At 40.6% G+C, this 18,365-nt stretch overlaps 1 protein-coding gene across 3 annotated transcripts in view; it reads left to right on the forward strand.

The window, feature by feature from the left end:
* The window catches only part of cep295 (centrosomal protein 295), a 115,326-nt gene that overhangs the window by 23,585 nt on the left and 73,376 nt on the right, over window positions 1–18,365 (forward strand). For all 3 annotated transcript variants that reach the window (XM_078545766.1, XM_078545768.1, XM_078545767.1), the window contains 3 exons: window positions 2,304–2,444; window positions 2,877–3,060; window positions 5,765–5,941. In XM_078545766.1, coding sequence (XP_078401892.1) covers window positions 2,304–2,444; window positions 2,877–3,060; window positions 5,765–5,941 — 502 coding nt within the window. The remainder of the gene's footprint in view (window positions 1–2,303; window positions 2,445–2,876; window positions 3,061–5,764; window positions 5,942–18,365) is intronic.

Genomic DNA, 18,365 nt, shown 5'->3' on the forward strand with positions numbered 1-18,365 from the left:
TCTATGCCTCTTACCTTGCCTTCAGTTTTTCCCTTGTGCTTTTATTCATTAATGATGTCTCATAATGTTTAGTGTGTTTTTAAGCACAGTGTATTTCCCTGAACTCTGCTGAACACCATTTTAAATATTTCCTATTGCTGTTCTACATCATTGTTTGCCAGTATTGTTGTTCATTTTATTTTCCCAAGTTTCATTCTCAACCTCTCGAAATGACTTTTCTCCATGTATTATCCTATTTTGAATTCCATTATAAGTACAGATAATCTACCTCTCTTTTTTCTCCTTTTTCCCCCTTTGTTATTTCTAATTATGTTATATCCTACAATGTTTAATTTCCAGTCTGATTTTTCTACAGCCATGCCTCAGTAACCCCTATGCTATCTAGCTTTTTGCCAAATGTTATCGCCTCCAGTTTCTCTTTTTCATTATGGGCATTGTACATTACTCCACAAACAATTTAACTTGTAGTTTTAAAAGCAATTCTTCTTGCACTTTATTTTAACCATCCTTTTCCCTCTTGTTCTATAACTCTGTATATTCCCTGGGTATTTATGTCCTCCCTTAGTTTAGTCTGTTGTATGACATCCTTTCCTACTTTTGTTTATATTTGGGCTTTTTTCATTTACGAGAGCTACCTCTTCCATGTGCCCCCTCCTTCCCATCCCAGGCTTACTAGTCTTACAGTCACTAACGTAAACTAACATGTCTAACACAGTATAGGATACTGCCATTCAACCACTCTAAATAAAGAACCACTAACAGTTAACCTGTTGTATGTATTCCTTTTCTATTGTCCGGGATCCAATTGGGGTGTTCTTTCCTTTGCACTACTTTTACATGGCACAAGACCCAATTATGCAGTCACTTTGACTGTTGCATCCTTGAAGCCACATGACATGGTCAGACAGTTGTTTGAAGGTTCATTTGTTTGACAGTTACCATCCATGCATTTCTAGCTTCCCCTTTGCCTTGAATAGCTGCTATCTAAACTGGGCATCTCCCTGTTGGAAACTATGGTCCTGTTTGTTTGGTTCACTTTTTCTTATGTTGGTAGGGCAAGGGTGAAAGGTTTATGTGCTCATTGTGTCTTTGCCAGTTCTGTGTTCTCCCCTGTGTAACCTAGGCCCATGTAGCATTCCTGATACCCCGTTAATGCTTGCACTGTGACTCCTACAATGGTTACTAATTCGCCCATGTGTTTCTTGTAACTATGGTTTTGGGAGAACCTGTGGTTTGATGCTGATATGGGAAAAAAAGCAAGTGCAAAGCTGGAAGTTTCTCTTGAACCTTTTTGAAATCCATTTGACTTTGTGACATTGTAGTACATATTATAAACTGAGGATTAGATTTTTGGGAAATAAAGTGAAATAACTTTTTAGAAGTTGCATTAGGTGGGAACACACTAACTAATAATTACTTGGTAGTACAGAACTTGAGCATTGCTGATAAGAGAGTTGCTGTGAAAGCTTTTCATCTTGCACTTATCAGGACAGTTGCAAGAATACCAAGTCTCAAAGGGAACAACAGTTTATACTGCATGAGATGAGGGTGCTGATTGGTTGGCAAGTGGACTCTGGTTGAGGCATTGCTATGGAGAACACACGAGGGAACAGTTAACTGCCAAGCTTTTGTTTAAATTCAAACTAGGCAGGTCGTTTCTGATCAAGGCGCTGACATGGGGAATGAACCAGGGAATGGCTGTCCCCCAAGCTTTTGTTTCGTTGAAATGGTGCAATGCGTGGACATGTTCTTTTTGTTTGCAAAGGACAGGGCCCTGTGTGAATATATGTGTCTTCTAGCAGATGTAAGTGAGCTACACTGAGTTCAGCTGATAATCTTAAATTGGTTGCTATGTGTAATTCTTAGCACAATTACAGTAACCTAATCAGAACCCTCTTGGTTTCTCAATTTCTGAACCATCTGCCAAGGGCCAAGCTCTATTTGTGCTGGACACCAAAAAGGTTTAATAGAATAAAAGTAAATAGTAATTGGGCTTCGGGAACACTTTTTTGTTTTTAAAACATATATAAGCTGTAGATGTCACAATGTTACATTTCAAACTTATAGAAGTATTTGGCAGTGAAAAGAATTCTTAATATTTTCTTTTGAATTTAATGGGTGATGCTTCTAAGTTACTGAGCCACCTATTTAATATAGCATGTACAATATTAATTAAATCTTTAAATAGATTAGGGGACATAATTTACCACTGGATACTCTAAAACTTGGTCTTTCGCAATTGTCTTCACAGATTTACTGTACAGTGTTTGATTTTTATCTATAAAAGCTGTCCCTTTCAATAGGCTAGTGCTCGAATGACTGCTGAAGTAGAAGCAAAGCGTTTGGAGGAATTGCAGCAGGAAGCTGAGATGGAGAGGCGGGAGCAGTTGGAGAAAGCTAGATTGCGAGGCAGTCATGCTCTCCAAATGGTTCATTTGATACAGGTACTAACGGTAATACCCATAAACTCAAAGTATTCAAAAGGTGGATAATACAATACAGTATTAATTTAAAGAAAAACAATTCGCTACAGTGGTATGGCACACTGGTATGGACGTGCGGTATTTATGTTGTGGTTCTAATAAGTTTTTAAAACCGAGTTTAATATATTTCTCATTTTTCTTAGATTTGTGACCTAATTGGCCACATTAAACCAAAATACGTGCTGTACAGGTATAGCAGTTTGGGTGGAGTGCTATTTTATTATTATATCTGCTGTTTATTGCAATCAAAGAAATTCCAGTTAAAGCACCACTGTTAAGAGTAGGGATTGAAGCAAGATACTAATGTACCTCAAGTTACTGTTGCTATAATCCTTGGTAAAGAGTAAATGTGTAATGTACATTTTTAAAATATCTTTTCACCTCTACCTCCAGGATAGAGAGAAACTGGTGAAGGAACTGGAACAAATGCAGCAAGCTGATCTGACACGTAGAAGGAAGGCTGTGGCTCAAATGCCGCCCCAATTGTTTGAGCCACCATATAGACGTGTGGAAGTAAAAGAGGATCGACAGAGAGAGATGGAATTTGCCTTTGAAGATATGTATGCTGGTGATAAAAGTAAGATCAAGAGTACAAGCTTTTAGTTGGTTTGAAGGTTGTTATAATGCTAAACGTTTTTCAGAAACTTGGGTTATTGGGAATTGAGTGGTAAGATGTTGTGAAATGTAGTTCTGGAAACACTTTTTAATGTATGCACAAACATTTCAGTGCACTATAAATGGGAAAACAAAGATTTAAAAATCTGAACAGTGCAATTGAAAGCTACAGACTTAGTATTAAGATCTGTTTGACAGCTATTAGTCTTACAGGTAAAAACTTTCACCGGAAAGGGAGAGATAGCAACTATCCATCAGGGTGGTGATTTAATACTTGTAGAGTGCTATTCAGTTTGGTTATATGAACTTATGCTACAGTGGAGTTGAACCCTTGTGATTTGAGAAATTTTGAGCGTGTAGTACCACTAAAAGATTTGAATAATTTGAAACATTTATTACTGAAGCACCTGAACTGTTTTTTAAAAAAAAAATCTTCCTCTGCATGTGGGCAGCACTAGTAACCCTAGTATTTATTGCCATTCAAGCTTGATAATTGGGTGTCTTACTAGGCTGCTGCAGAGTCAATCATTGGCCAGACCAGGGAAGGAAAGCTTTCTTTCCCTATGGGACATTTTCTGTTAAGTGAAATAAGATGCAGGGCTATGTGCCAAAATAGAATAACTGATTCATTTTTTGTGATTCATTTTACTGGTCAGTGACTCTTGCTGCTCTACCAACTTCAAGTTGAGTTCCATGGAAGAGTCATTGGACTTACTGCCAAACCTTCTTCAACAATGAGGTGCCTTTGTTGAGTCCTAGTTCAGTATGTGCAGCTTGCAAATTCCATGCAATTAAGGTCTGACCTTAAACTGCTTAGACCTTTCACCAAAAATGTTAGGCAAGTATGAGTGCATATCCCATTACCAATCCTAAGTCTGCCAAAAACTGAAATTGTGTATCTCAGAGAATGGCACTAGAAGATGATCTAATATGTGACTCTTCGCTAGTCATTCTTTTATGAAATTATTACAACCTCCTGGAGAGATTTATTTACTAGTATAATGACTCAGATGTGTCTAGAGTTGCCACGCAAAGCTTTTGCATTTTTCTCCCCTTTCAATTTGTTTTGATGGACAATTATGATCAAAATATCCATATCTTTCCTTGCGTTATTGAATTCAGCTGTACAGCCTTGTAGAGATAATGTTTTACAAATGCTCTGGTCAAAGATGATAGTATGAAATTTTCTTTTTTTTAAATTGATTATTGTGAACATGATTCCTGACTACAAATTAAGCTTTGGTACTGCTGATATTAGAGTGCCTTGGAATAGAATCTTCTGAGATATCTAATATGAATATCGGGAACTATCTTTCAGTATTGACTTCAAAAGCTACTATTGCTTTCCAAAGCCCTTTTTGAAACAGAGCTAAACATAACTACATAAACTGGGGACATTATATTTAATTTTGTCCAGTCACATGAAATATAATGGATATGAAATAAGTTCAGTTTTTAATGATGTTACATGTGTTCAAGGTTATTTAGGGAGAAATGAATCATTTGTTGGTGAGGTTACAATTCTTAAATCTTTTCTTGCTTAGAAACTTTTCATATGCAAGTGGAGACAATTTATGATTTTGAATGAAATTGGATGGGCTCTTAAGGGAAATAAACATGCAGGACTACAGGGATAAAGTTGGGGGATGGTATAACTAATGATCTACAAAGACTTGGTGAGCTGAATAGCTGCCTCCTGTGACACTCTGGCCTGTATTCTACACTTCCCTGCTGGCAGGTTTGAAGGGAGGAGTTGTGGAGGTGCCACATAAAACATAGTCGGTGGCCTTCCGCCATCAACCTGCTCGCCCCCACCGGGTCTGAAATTTTGTTGGGGGATGGGGAGGTGTCAGACGGCCTGCCTGTCCTTAGGCTTATTGAGGCCCTTAAGTAGCAAATTAATGGCCAGTTGAGGGCCTCATCCCTCCCCTGCTGGTATTTTACCCATGGCGGGGGGAGACCCACGCTATGTGGGAAGCTCAGTAGCTTTAGCTGCGCAGGCTGGTGTCAGGCAAGTGAGGGGTAGTGGATGACCTCCTTTGGGGGTCCCCCTCAGTGAACCAGAGGCACCCCTACCTGGCTCTTGAACCCAGCCTCCCCTCACCCACTCACTTCCCCCCTCTCTGTGATCCCACAACCCTGGACTTGCTGTCACTCCAGGTTCCTCAGCATTGGTGGCTGCCCATAGTCCCAGCAGTTGCTCCGAGTGGTGCTGCTGGGATTACAGCTCGAACTCTAAGGTGGGACTTGCTCTTAAGAAAGGGGCGCAAGTCTTACCATGAAATAACTAATGCTGTTGCAACCATTAAGTTGTTGCGAGGCAGCCATCAGGATCATGCGTAGGTTCCTGCCTGACATTTTTAGCCGGGGGTGGGGAGCTCGGGGACCATGGTGCCAAAATTCAGACTATGATTCTGTGCCCATTATTTAATGTATTATGTTGTTTCCTTGTCAAATTTCAGTGACAACTGCAGGGCCATGTTTTTAGCTTAAAGGATCTTTCGGTTTTAGTAGCTTATGTATTTTCTTCTTATGCAAGAGACATCGTGCCCATTATGTTTGAGCCTGGTATCTGACTGCAAGTGAAAGTGGTAATATTTTACTGTCGAGCTACTAATATTCTTTGTAATCATTTTGTTGACTTCCGCTCCCCCCACCCCACCCAGAGATCAGAGGTGACATGATACTGCGACTCGAGCCTGAACCTTTACCAGCCCCATCTGTTGGGACACAAGATGAAGATTTAGACCTTTCTGTGGAGCCAGAGGCATTTCAAAAGGACGAGCAACATGATAAGGGTAGCCAGGGAGAGCCAGCGATACTGCACTTGGGTAAAACCCAAGGTAACAGAATCCTTTAAAAATATTTCCCTGTATAATGTAGTATATTTAGAGCAGATGAGCTAATAGTTATTTTGAAATAAATTTAGTTAGTAACCTAGATTAAAATATGATGAAGCAGGTTGTGTTTCTGGATTGAAGAATGTTAGAGTTTGTGGGGAGCGAAACTGTTCAGAGCTAACATATATCTGCAGCCAATGTCTGCATCTCAAATCACTGCAGCTCAGAGTAATTGAGCTTGATTGTGAGTTGGTGACACTCTTGACACAAAGGAAGGGGGAACAGTTACTGGACAGTTTTTTTTTCTCCAGACTTCAGTTACACTTTTTGGAGTGATGCAGGCTTAGAATGGGGTTGGCATGACTGATGGTATACAGTGTAAGGGGAAACCAGGTGAGATGAAGAACAAGAATCTGCAGAAACTGATCGTATCCAATATGTATGATATACTTGTACCTTTATGGATAAGGATAAAGACTGAAGGTCAGCCAGAATGCAAACAGTGGCACTTTGGAGCATAAGGCTGTCCAAAGGTGGGTGGAGGAGGGGAAGTGTAATGTGCTAGGTGTAGAGCATTCAATAATTATGGGAATGGATAGCGTGCTTTTGTAAGCAGGATTGACAGTTGTTTGCCTGGTGCTAGGGTGAAGGACATCTTGAATGGAAATTGACAGAGTAAAGGTTCATTCGTTGTTGATCCCAGCATAGATCACATTTGGAGGAGGTAGGCAAGAGGTCCTGTTCGGAGAGTGCCAGGCATCAGGAGCTAAATTTAAAGGACTGGAGCGCAAGGGTTTGTAACCCTTAAATTATTACCCAAGTCATGGTCAAACTGGTGTAGGAATAGGAAGGTGAGCATGTGGCTGAAGCTGTGGTGTGAAAAAGAGGGGCTTCATGCAACACCCACTGGTATTGGAAAAGGAAGGAACTGTACTGTTGGGATCAACTCCACCTGAACCAGGCTAGGACTAGGGTCCCAGCAGAAAGGCATTTGACATGGTAGTATAATTGAGACATGCTTGCAAGACAGTCAAGACTGGAAAGTAAATATACCAGGCTATATAAGGCCTACAGGGAAGAAAAGGAAAATGGTAAAGGAGGAGTAGCCTTGGTGGTTAAGGGTGAAGTCACTTCAATGATGAGAGGATATAATCTGGTAAGCAGGTAGGGGGGATTGTGTATAGGGTCTCTAGTAGCAGCTGTGAATTGGGAGATTGCATAAATGCAGCGATTAGATCATAGTGTAGCAAAAGCAAAGTGGCTTTAATGGGGAATTTTAACTTTCATATAGGTTGGGAAATATGAGAAAGATAGTTGTCTAGTTGAACATTATGTAATAAAAGGGGCAGGCCATATTAAATTTAGTAATGAGCAATGAGCCAGATTTAGTTAACAGCCTAACGGTATGTGAACATTTACCTGATAACGATCATAATATGATCAAATTCATTGTACTGTTTGAAAGGGAGAAACATGAAACAGCTATCAAGATTCTAGGTTCATGGAAGGATGGTTCAGTGGAATGAGATAGACTATCCACAGTAAACTGAGCAGGCCTGTTAATGGTTTAAAGACAGAAGATCAGTGCGAGATGTTCATTAATGGATTTAGCATAACACTAAACCAGTTTATACGCCTAAGGAGCAAGAGCTCCACTTGTCATAAAGAAAACAGCTATGGATGACTTAAGAGGTAAGGGCAGCATAAAACTAGAAGAATAGGATACAGAAGTGCTAAAAATAGAACAGATCCTTGCAAATGAGAATGATACAAAGATGTTGACAAAACATAGAACTACAAAAAAGGGAGTGTGAAAAGAAACTTAATGGCTATAAAAACCAAAGCAGCATTTGTACAATTGTTAAGAGAAAAATGGGTGGTGAGGAGCAATGTGGGTCACTTGATAACTAAAAAGTGATACCTGAACTTCACTGGATTTTGAGAAAAGTTCCTTTAGATTGCAAAATTATGCGTGTCATTCTGCTATTTAAGGGTGAGAGAAGAAAAGCAGGGAATTATACCAACTGGCCTGACCTCTGTTGTCAGAAATTGCCAGAGTGCCTAATTGAGGATAGGGTGACTAAATATCTTAAACTCTCAGCTGATCAAGGAAGAGCCAACATGAACTTGTAAAGGCTAAATGACTGATGAGTCTGACTTTTTTTAGAAGCGTTGACTAAAGCAGTGGATAGGGGAATGTCTATGAATTTTATTTAAATGGGCTTCAAGAAGGCATTTGATTAAGTCTCATAAGTGACTGTTAGCTAAAGTTAAAGTTCATGATATTAAAAGCAAATTATTGAGCTGGTTAAGAAATTGGCTGAACAGTAGGAGACAGGGGTAATGGACAGGTACTCTAATTGGCAGGATGTGACTAGAGGCATTCTGCAAGTATCTGCTGGGGATTCAACGATTCACCATATTTATTAATGACATGATGGGATAGAAAGCCACATTTCACATTTGCTGATGATAGAAAGATAGGCAGCAGTATAGATGGAAACATAAAATTACAAAGAGCTATAGGTAAAGTGAATGGGAAAAATTGTGACAAATGGATTTCAATAAAAGCAAATTGGACACTTTAGGTCTAAAAATGTAGTGATAAATGGTTGTTCTTCAGGTTGGAGGAAGGTCTGTAGCGGAGTTCTCCAGGGGTCAGTGTTGGGACTCTTGCTCTTCTTGATGTATATTAATGATCTAGACTGGTGTGCAGGGCATGATTTCAAAATTTGCAGACGATACGAAGATTGGAAGCATTGTCAGCTGTGATGAGGATAGTTTTGAACTTCAAAAGAACATAGACATATTGGTGGATTGGGCAGACAAATGGCAGATGAAGTTCAATGCAGATAAGTGAGGTGATTCATTTTGGCAGGAAGAATGTGGAGAGACTATAAAATAAAGGGAGAAGCTCTAAAGGAGGTGCAGGAATGAAGGGACCTCGGTTTATATGTACATAGGTCATTTGAAGATGGCAGGGCATGTCGAGAGAGCAGTTAATAAAGCATATGGTATCCTAGGTTTTATTAATAGGGGCATTGAGTACAAGAGTAAAGAGGTCATGTTAAACTTGTATAAGACCCTAGTTAGGCCTCATCTGGAGTATTGCGTCCAGTTCTGGGTGCTATACTTGAGGAAGGATGTGAAGGCATTGGAGAGAGTACAGAGGAGATTCGCAGGAATGATTTAGGGATAAACAACTGTAGCTACGAGGATAGTTGGAGGGGTTGGGTCTGTTTTCCTTGGTGAAAAGAAGGCTGAGAGGAGACTTGATAGAGGTATTCAAGATCCTGAGGGGCATGGACAGGGTAAATAGTGAGAAACTGTTCCCCCTCGAGTACATCAAGAACTAGGGGGCACAGATTCAAAATAATGGGCCAAAGGAGTAGAACTGATCTGAGAAAAAATATTTTCACCCAGAGGGTGGTTGGAGTCTGGAACAAACTTCATGAAAGGGTGGTGGAGGCAGGTTTGACTGAGGTATTCAAAAAGGAATTGCGTTTATATCTGAAAAGAGAGAATATGCAAGGTTACGGGGATAAGGCAAGGGAGTGGAATTAGGTAGATCGCTCTTTCAGCGAGCTAGTGCAGACTCGGTGGGCTGAATGGCCGCTAGCACTGTAAAGATTCTATTATTCTGTGAATGATAAAACAAAGTACTTACTAATCAGTGGAAAGCTAGAAATAGTCAAAGTCTGAAGAGACCCATCGCTATCGGATTATGCCAAATTAGTTGGTGATACAAAGAATGAGAATTTTGATTCAAAGGCTTTGGATGATTCTGGTTACTGGAGCAACAATACAGGAATATGGACAAGTATACAGAACCAAAGTGTATTGATTAGGGAAAAGATTGAAAACTTATTCTGAAGATATGTATGAAATTGCCAGCCTGATGTTTGACTGCAGTAAGAAAGAGCAAATAATGTTTAGTTGAAGCTGAGCATACTGCTATATAAGTGCCACTATTTTTTGAACTAATCACTTATACGTAGGAAAGATTTACAGTATATTAAATAGGTGTCAGGAGGTTTAAGTTATGGTGACCTGATTTTTGAAAAAGTGGAAATTGCATTGTGACTCATTTGAAATTGTCAATAAAAGGGGGCTGGCAAAGCAAAACATCCACCCAACTTTAACAAAATACCAGATAGCTTAAGGGGGAAACAAGTGTTGAACACCAAATTGGAAAATATGCACGACATTGCAGAAAGGTGATGGCACATGTTTTTTGTACTCATCACATCATAAGTGTCCAGCCTCTCTAGACGGGTAGGATACATTCAACAAATTTAACCTTGCCTATCAAGTGTTTTATATCCTATTTTCCAAGTTTTCCTGGAGCCAGAGGTACTGCTGGTTAGGAAGAAAGATATACTAGGCTGTCCACTTCAGAGCAACTGTACAAAATAAATCTTTGCAGTTTTGGTTTAACTGACCACTCTCCAGACCACCAGTAGAAATACAGACAGAACATATATCAAAAATAGGCAATTCACATATTGAAGGCTTGAGGACAAAATGGAATTTTATACTCCAGTTGATATCTGTTGTTATGACCACAGCCCATGTTAATGCTGAGCAAGTCAGATCTCGGATTGAAATCTGTCTAGGCTGATCATAATTTTTCTTTTCTCTGTATCATAGAAATGAGGCGGGAAATCTACTGAACACAAAAGCACAGGACTCTAGTGATAACTTTTTAAATTTGAAGAATTAAAAGAAAAAGAGAAAAAAATAAAACTTAAACATACAAGATAAAAGGTACACAGAAAAAAACTTACAAAAATAACCTCCAAAACGCTTTATCAAAGGTACGCTTTAAAACTATCTTTCTTGGCAACAGCCCTGATAGATTCTTAGCCATAGAATTCAGGAACTATTACCCAAACCAAGAAATTACTTTCACTTTTTAAACAGATGTACAATCTACAACTTCCCAGAACAAATCCACGCCTATGTTGTTTTTCCAAAGGGAGATTTAAAACACTTTCTCGGGACAAATATTCTCCTGGCCCAAAACTGAGTTGCTTTCTCCAATTAAATGGCTTTCACAGCTTTTCAGCGCACTCCAAAACACAGGAGTTGGCTTTCAGTGGGACTCCCTCACAGTAACTACTACAGCTGAAACCCTGTTTTCATAAATACCTTTCCACCCCTTTCATCTTAGCTGTCCATTGTCTTTAAATATCTTTTTGAAACCTCAGGTTCCCAAATATCAAAACCTTTCATGTTCCTATTTTACTCCTCTTTCACCTGCTTCATGTTTATTCATCCCCTCAAAATACAAATGTTCTTTTTACCATTGAGACTCTTTTTTGAAATTCAACAGCTACAAATCAATTTCAAAACTGATTACCAAATGCTAATTTCAGCTCTACTCTGGCCTTGTAAGGTTAACACCCACCATAAGGCCTCATTACAAAATGCAGAAGATAACTTTCATCACTTAAATCCTATAGACAATCCAACTCCAACAACCTCACTTTGATTAACCCTGGACACACACAGACACAGTCTACCCTTACCTACACAGAATATAATCAAAAAACACAAATATAAAAATATACACATCACATTCTACAGTTTACCTTTTGGCACCCTCCAATAAATGACATCAGTTTTAGTAACCAGCTAAGTTTGTTCAGTGTTGCAACCAACACTGCAAAATAGATATGAAAGAATTGATGACACTTTATTTGTTGCCTAAGCATAATATCATGGCTTGGGTAATTTGACTTTGATAATTTTCATAATTATGGGACAACTGCATCTTATTTCCTATGTTCATAACAAGGTATCTAGCTTGGCAAGCCAAACAAAATCTGGGGCAGAATTTCATGGTCCCCCACTGGTGGGTATGAAGGTGTGTGGAGGAGGGAGTTATAAAACGCAGTGTGTGACTTGTCTGTGGCCTACCCGGCCACCCTGATCTATTTCCCATTTTGCAGAGGGTGGGGGGGTGAGGGAGGCATCGGCAGCCCATTTTGTTTGTTGGTAAACATGCTAGAGAACTGCAGAATAAGAATAATTAGACTCATTAAAACTGTTAGTACTTAATGATTTTGCCAAGTTACTATGGTTGCACTAATGAGGCATCCATTGAATACAAGTAGTCTTGCTTTCTAGATTGCATCCACATCTGCATACCAATGATCAAAGAAAGGAATTTCTTGTAATGAGGAATTATTTGGTAACTGGGTCTTTAGTTTAAAACAGATTTTCAATGTGTTTAACATGAACTACTCCTAAGCCTAATTTTATTGGCTCGATTGATCCCCAAACTCTTCCTCTGAATCTTGTGTAGACCAGAACTACTGTTGTCCCTTGTTTCTTTATGGCTACGTACTGAAAATAATTGTTGCAAACATCCATAGATGTTCACAGTGCAGGAGGTAAGTATTTGACCCATCATATCTGCTAGAATAATCAAGATAATCCCACTGGGTCTATTCTCCCCATTGGCTTGTCTGTTCCTCTTCTTCAAATATTGATTGAATTTTCATTTAAAAGATGAAAAGCTTTGCCTCAACCACTCAGTTTGACTATTTATGTCCTTGGGCATTTAGATTATTTGAAAGGCCTCCTGTCATTTGCTCGTTGCATTTTCTGATTTGCAATTTAGAATACATGGGGTATGGGTAATGCAGTGGTTGTTACTGACCTAGTAAACATGAGTCCTGGGCTAATAATAGAGTACATGAGTTCAAATCCCACCATAATAGTTTAAGTTTGAAACATGTGCCTTGCCAGTGACACCTGCAGCCTGAGAATGGGGGAAAAAACCCTCCTAAAAAGAGTGTCCTTCGCATCCCTCACAGATGACAAAACCTTAGAAAATGAAAGATCTGACGTGCAGCTTGTTTGCTTCCTTTTTTCTTTCATGGGATGTGGGTGTCGTTGGCAAAGCCAGCTTTTGTTGCCCATCCCTAATTGCCCTTGAACTGAATATTTCAGAGGGCATTTAAGAGTCAACCACATTGTTGTGGATCTGGAGTCACATGTAGGGCAGACCAGGTAAGGATGGCAGATTCCCTTCCCTAAAAGACATTAATGAACCAGATGGGTCTTTGCAATAATCAATGATAGCTTCATGGTCACCATTACTGGAATTAGCTTTCAATTCCAGATTTATTAATTGAATTTAAGTCCTACCATCTGCCATGGTAGGATTTAAACCTCTGCCTCAGAACTTTGGCCTGTGCCTCTAGATTACCAGTCCAGTAACATGACCACTACACGATCATATCCCCCTGCCATGAGATTGCCATGAAGAATGCACAAGTTGATGGTGACTGGCAGTTAACTGTCCAGCATTGTTTGAAATTTAAACCAGGCAGCTTGACTCTGGTCAAGACACTGCCCTGTGGAATGAACCAGCAAATGGACGTCACTTATTTTGTTTAGCTGAAATGCGCACAATGTGTGTACATGTTCTTCCTGCCTGCAAAGAACAGGGCCCTATGCACTAATATATGTAGCTTCCAGTTCATGCAAATGCGCCACACTGCGAGTCCAACTGACTATCTTAAATTGGTTGTCAGCGTAATTCTTGGCATGCTGAGGATTACTTAGCAAATTTTGCCCAATCACAGAATCACACCTAATGTTGGACATTGTTTTGAGTTTTACAAACACTGGCTTGCCCACTGTGAACAGTGGAAGGGACATGCTGTTTATGCAATCCACCAGCCTTTGAGACGTACGACGTACATACCTAGCATCACACTGGCACTGAAATTCATACACCACATTGTTCATTTGTGTGATAGGCAGAATGTCTGTTTGGTTTGACAGTAGCATCCTGTTAGTGATGAATACTGCTTGTATTGCTACTGCATAGTAGCAGTGTGAATAAGCTAGTGTCACCTGTTGCTCAAATATTTTGAGACACCTTGCCCTTCCAGGGTAATCTGAGGTAGACTGGGCACTTTTCAGGGCCAAAAGCGATGGCCATGGGTCCATTCATGTGTTTGCGTGATATATAACGTAAAATGATCTGACCGGAGTAGCCATTATCCCACAGGATGGCTTTTTTGCACCCTATTTCAGCACCAAGCATGGTGAGCAAATGGCTTGGGCTTTATTTACGAGGTTGCTGATAAGGCCAACCTTGTAGTGTGTGGAACTGTAAGAATCCCAATGCGCCTATTGTCCAGTGAAAGTATGCTTGCGGTACACTATGGTAGAGAACCCCCTGGCAGTTTTCATAATTAGTATGTTAAGGAAAGAGAGTTCATTTGACTGCTGCAGTTGTCCCGCCAGGTTTTCACTCTGGGGAGTCAGACGAGTCAGACCCACCAACCCCAGATGGAGATCGGAGGCTGCTACAGGCGTTGGCAAGTGCTGAGATGGGCTGTTTAAAAGGCTGGCCTTGGTTTCTGGGACTTCGTCCCAGTTGTTTTCCTAAATTTTAGGCCCTTAGCCCTCACTCCATCACCTCCTTGCCTGTTCCCCATGACCTCCCAGCTATCCCCATGGCAACTTATAGACCCATGCAAACTTAATGGCAATTTATGGTCCCACCCATCCCTCTTTTTCCTCCCACCCTCCATGCTAACCCACACTGTATCCACCATAGGCAAACCTCTGGAGCCATGTTGAGATGAAATAAAATAAAGGTCTAAATATCTATTACAGCCTTCAATTTATTTTTTTTTAAAAAGACGCACCCGTTCAAAACTTTTGAATCCCTTTAAATACTTGATCCCTTATTTAAAAAAGCAAACTAACAAATCTGTATTCATAACCCCATATCAAATAGAGCTAATCCTGTAATAACCTCTGAGCTGTCAATCAAATTGTGAACTCCCTGCTGAGATAATTGTAGGTTGCGGAAAGTAGCCAAGCATTAAGAATGACGTAATGATAGCCATTGGGGAACTGATAGAACACTTTTTTTGCAACCCCTACTGACACAGGGGCCGATTTTTTTAAAAAAAATTAAAGGGTTGGGGATTTAAGTAACTTCACAGCTTGACAGTTCAGCAGACCTTACTTACCCTTCATGAGAATTTGTATACTCTAAACGTTCGTGACTCCCACGCTGCTCATTAAGACCCTTGCTCCAGTGAAAATTGGATCTGTTTGAACTCTTTATTGAATTCAAATGGCCCTGCTGAGTTCGGGTTTCGTCTCATGTGAGTCACAACCCACCCCGTTTCCCCTACTGGGGAAAATTGGATCTGTTGAGAAATGGGGGTGGGACTTCTGAATAGGGTCCTGCCCACCACTTTTGAATGTCCATGAAGTTTCCATGACTGCCTGAAAATATAGCTCTATAACAAAATTGAAAAAAAATTGTGCAATACTGTACTCCTAAGTTCATTAGTTCAATGTCATGTGATGCCCTGTATGTTTTGGCGCATCTATTAAGCAGTGGCTTAAAACTTCGTTTGGACTTGTTCTTGTTTGGACATTTTGTCTTTCATTATCCATTTGTATTTAGTGCAGTGTAGGGCATCAACAGATAATCCTATCTGAAGCTGTTTAGAAATTGTATCCATTTTGACCTTTCTCAGGGTCCTATTTGGACCTTAACTTGGTTCTTCACAAGTCTCCCAAACTGGGTTGTGTAAGGGTATTGTTTGGAATGTTTATGTGAGGTTGACTTCAAGCCAAAACAAACTGGTGCAAATGAGCAGATCCTGCTTATTTTATTACAGTGCAAGTACTTGATATGTGTGGCACCATCTACATAAAACATTTTGACTATATTCCTATGGATTCTCACGGTTTTCCCAGAACCCATTAAAGTAACCGTTTCAATGATATGTGGAACATTTGGGGTCAAGTAAATTTTATAAACTGGTGTTCATGTTGTAGAGATATGCATATCAGAAATTTAAGCAGATTTGAGTGCACAATGTTTTGAATCATTAATTTTAACAGTGCAGGATACTCCCAAGAGAAATCTATTTTAATTCATTATGTCATAAGTGGCATGCCGAGTGGAATGTACATCCTGCAGTATGTGCGAAGCCATGGATGCACCATGTGTCATAGACAAACTCATTTGTAGGCAGTGTCACCGGCTGCAGAAGTTTGCACTCCTGGTTTTGGAACTCAAGCAGCGGAAGGAATCACTGTTTTGCATGCGTGAGGCAAAGAACTACATTGATAGCACATTTAGAGAGGTGGTCACACCACAGGTTAGGAGTGTACAGGCAGAGAGGGAATGGGTGACCAGCAGGTGGTCTAAGAGGCCAGGCAGGTAGTACAGAAGTGCCCTAAGTCTGTCTATCTTGCTTGCTAATCAGTTCTCCATTTTGCATACTGGTGAGGCTGATGGTTCCTCAGGGGAGTGCAGCCTGAGCCAGGTCTGTAGCACCACGGGTGGCTCAGCTGCACAGGAGGAGAGAAAGAAGAGTGGAAGAGCAATAGTGATAGGGGATTCTGTAGTCAGGGGATTGGACAGGCATTTCTGTGGCAGTAAATGTGACTCCAGGATGGTGTTGCCTTCTTGGTGTAAGACCATCTCTCTGGTCTAAAGGCTCTTGTCTCTACTCTTGATATCGATGGCACACAACAACTTGAATACTATTTCCCTGAATGTGGAGCACCTTTTATTAATTAAATCTTGAAGCAATAGTACATACAATGGGACTGGTTGTTTAGGAATCCCGCGAGCTAGGTTCTGCCTCAGGTGGTCAGTCCTTCAACAGATCTCCCAGCGTGACTTCAGAATGGCTGACTAAACCACTTTACTGACTGCAGTAACAATGTCCTTGAGAGCTGTTTCTTTATACCCATTCCTGACCCTGGCCCTTGGCATTTAAGGCAATAGCTTAAAGTGGACCATCCATTTGGATTATTAACCCCACCCTGGCCATCCAGGACCACTCCCACATGATCATATCCTGCCCTCAGCAGAGGGGGTGTCTCCAGGTGCATGCCAACAATGGGTGTGATCACAGTATCTTGGGGCAGGAAGAAGGTCATTCACACATTCCTGAGTGGCCATTGTCTCGTTCATTTTCTGTAGATCAAGTGTCTGTGGCAAACCGCCACCTCGGGTACCTGCCCTGAGGTATCTGGGTGTCTGTTTAGTTGAAACTGTCTTTATTTTTATATGTTCAATATGAGCCTCAGTGATGCCTTCAGTCAAAAACCCTTCTGCGTAGCTCCCCTTCTCTGTAGCTCCATCTTCTCACCATCATGAAACAAACTCTGCCCATAGGGCTCCACAAACAACTTACATTCATTAATATGAAAGAAGTAAAAGCACAGTTACATGATTACAAGCAATTAATACAACACAATTTAAATGATGCATAGGCCCACCCTGGTGCAAGGGTCAAGGATGTCATAGAGCAGCTGTGGGACTTGCTCCTATGGGAGGGTGAACAGCCAGAGGTTGTGGTCCACATTGGTACCAGTGACACAAGAAGGAAGAGGGATGAGGTCCTGAAAGCAGATTTTAGGGAGTTAGGAAGGAAATTAAAAAGCAGGACCTCAATAGCAGTAATCTCAGGATTACTCCCAGTGCCACGTGCTGGTGAGCATAAGAATAGTAGGATTGATCGATTTGAATACATGGCTGGAGATGTGGTGTAAGGGGAGGGCATGAGACCTCTAAAGCATTGGGCCCAGTTCTTGGGCAGGTGGGACCTGTACAAGCTGGATGGGTTACACCTTAACAGGATTGGAACCAATATCCTCAAAGGGAGGTTTTGCTGGTGCTGTTGGGAAGGTTAGGGGGATGGGAACCTGAGGGGTAGCTCAAATTGGAAGCAATCCTGGTAATGGGAAGTAGGCAAGTGGCAAGTGAAATTAGAAGGCAGGAGAAATGAAGGAAACCATCAACTAAGTTTAGAATGTTGAATAGTGTCAAAAAGACAAAGTTGAGGGCATTCTACCTGAATGCACTCAGCTTTCGCAACAAGGTAAATGCTTTAAAGACACAAATAGAGGTAAATGGGTATGATCTAATTGCCATTACGTAAACATGGCTACAGGGTGACCAAGACTGGGGACAGAATATTTGATGGTATTCAATATTTAGGAAGGACAGGCAGAAAGGAAAAGGAAGTGGTGTCACGCTGCTAATAAGGGATGGGATCAGTACATTAGTAAGGGAGGATCTCATAGGAAGAACAAGATGTGGAATCTGTTTGGGTGGAGCTAAGAAACAGCAAGAGGCAGCAAACATTGGTAGGATTGTATATAGGCCACCAAACAATAGTGGTAGTGTGAGACATGGTATTAACCAGCACATTAGAGAAGCATATGCATGGGCATTACAGGATCATGGATGACTTCAATTTGCATATAGACTGGGTTAACCTAATCAGCAGTAATGTGGATGACAAGTTTCTGAAGTGTTAGGGATGGTTTTCTAGAACAATATGTTGAGGGACCGACTAGAGAACAGGCTGTTTTAGACCTAATATTTTGTAACGAAAAAGGACTAATTAATCTTTCC

This window comes from Cetorhinus maximus, chromosome 7 (assembly GCF_964194155.1).
Source record: "Cetorhinus maximus chromosome 7, sCetMax3.hap1.1, whole genome shotgun sequence".
Classification (NCBI taxonomy): domain Eukaryota; kingdom Metazoa; phylum Chordata; class Chondrichthyes; order Lamniformes; family Cetorhinidae; genus Cetorhinus; species Cetorhinus maximus.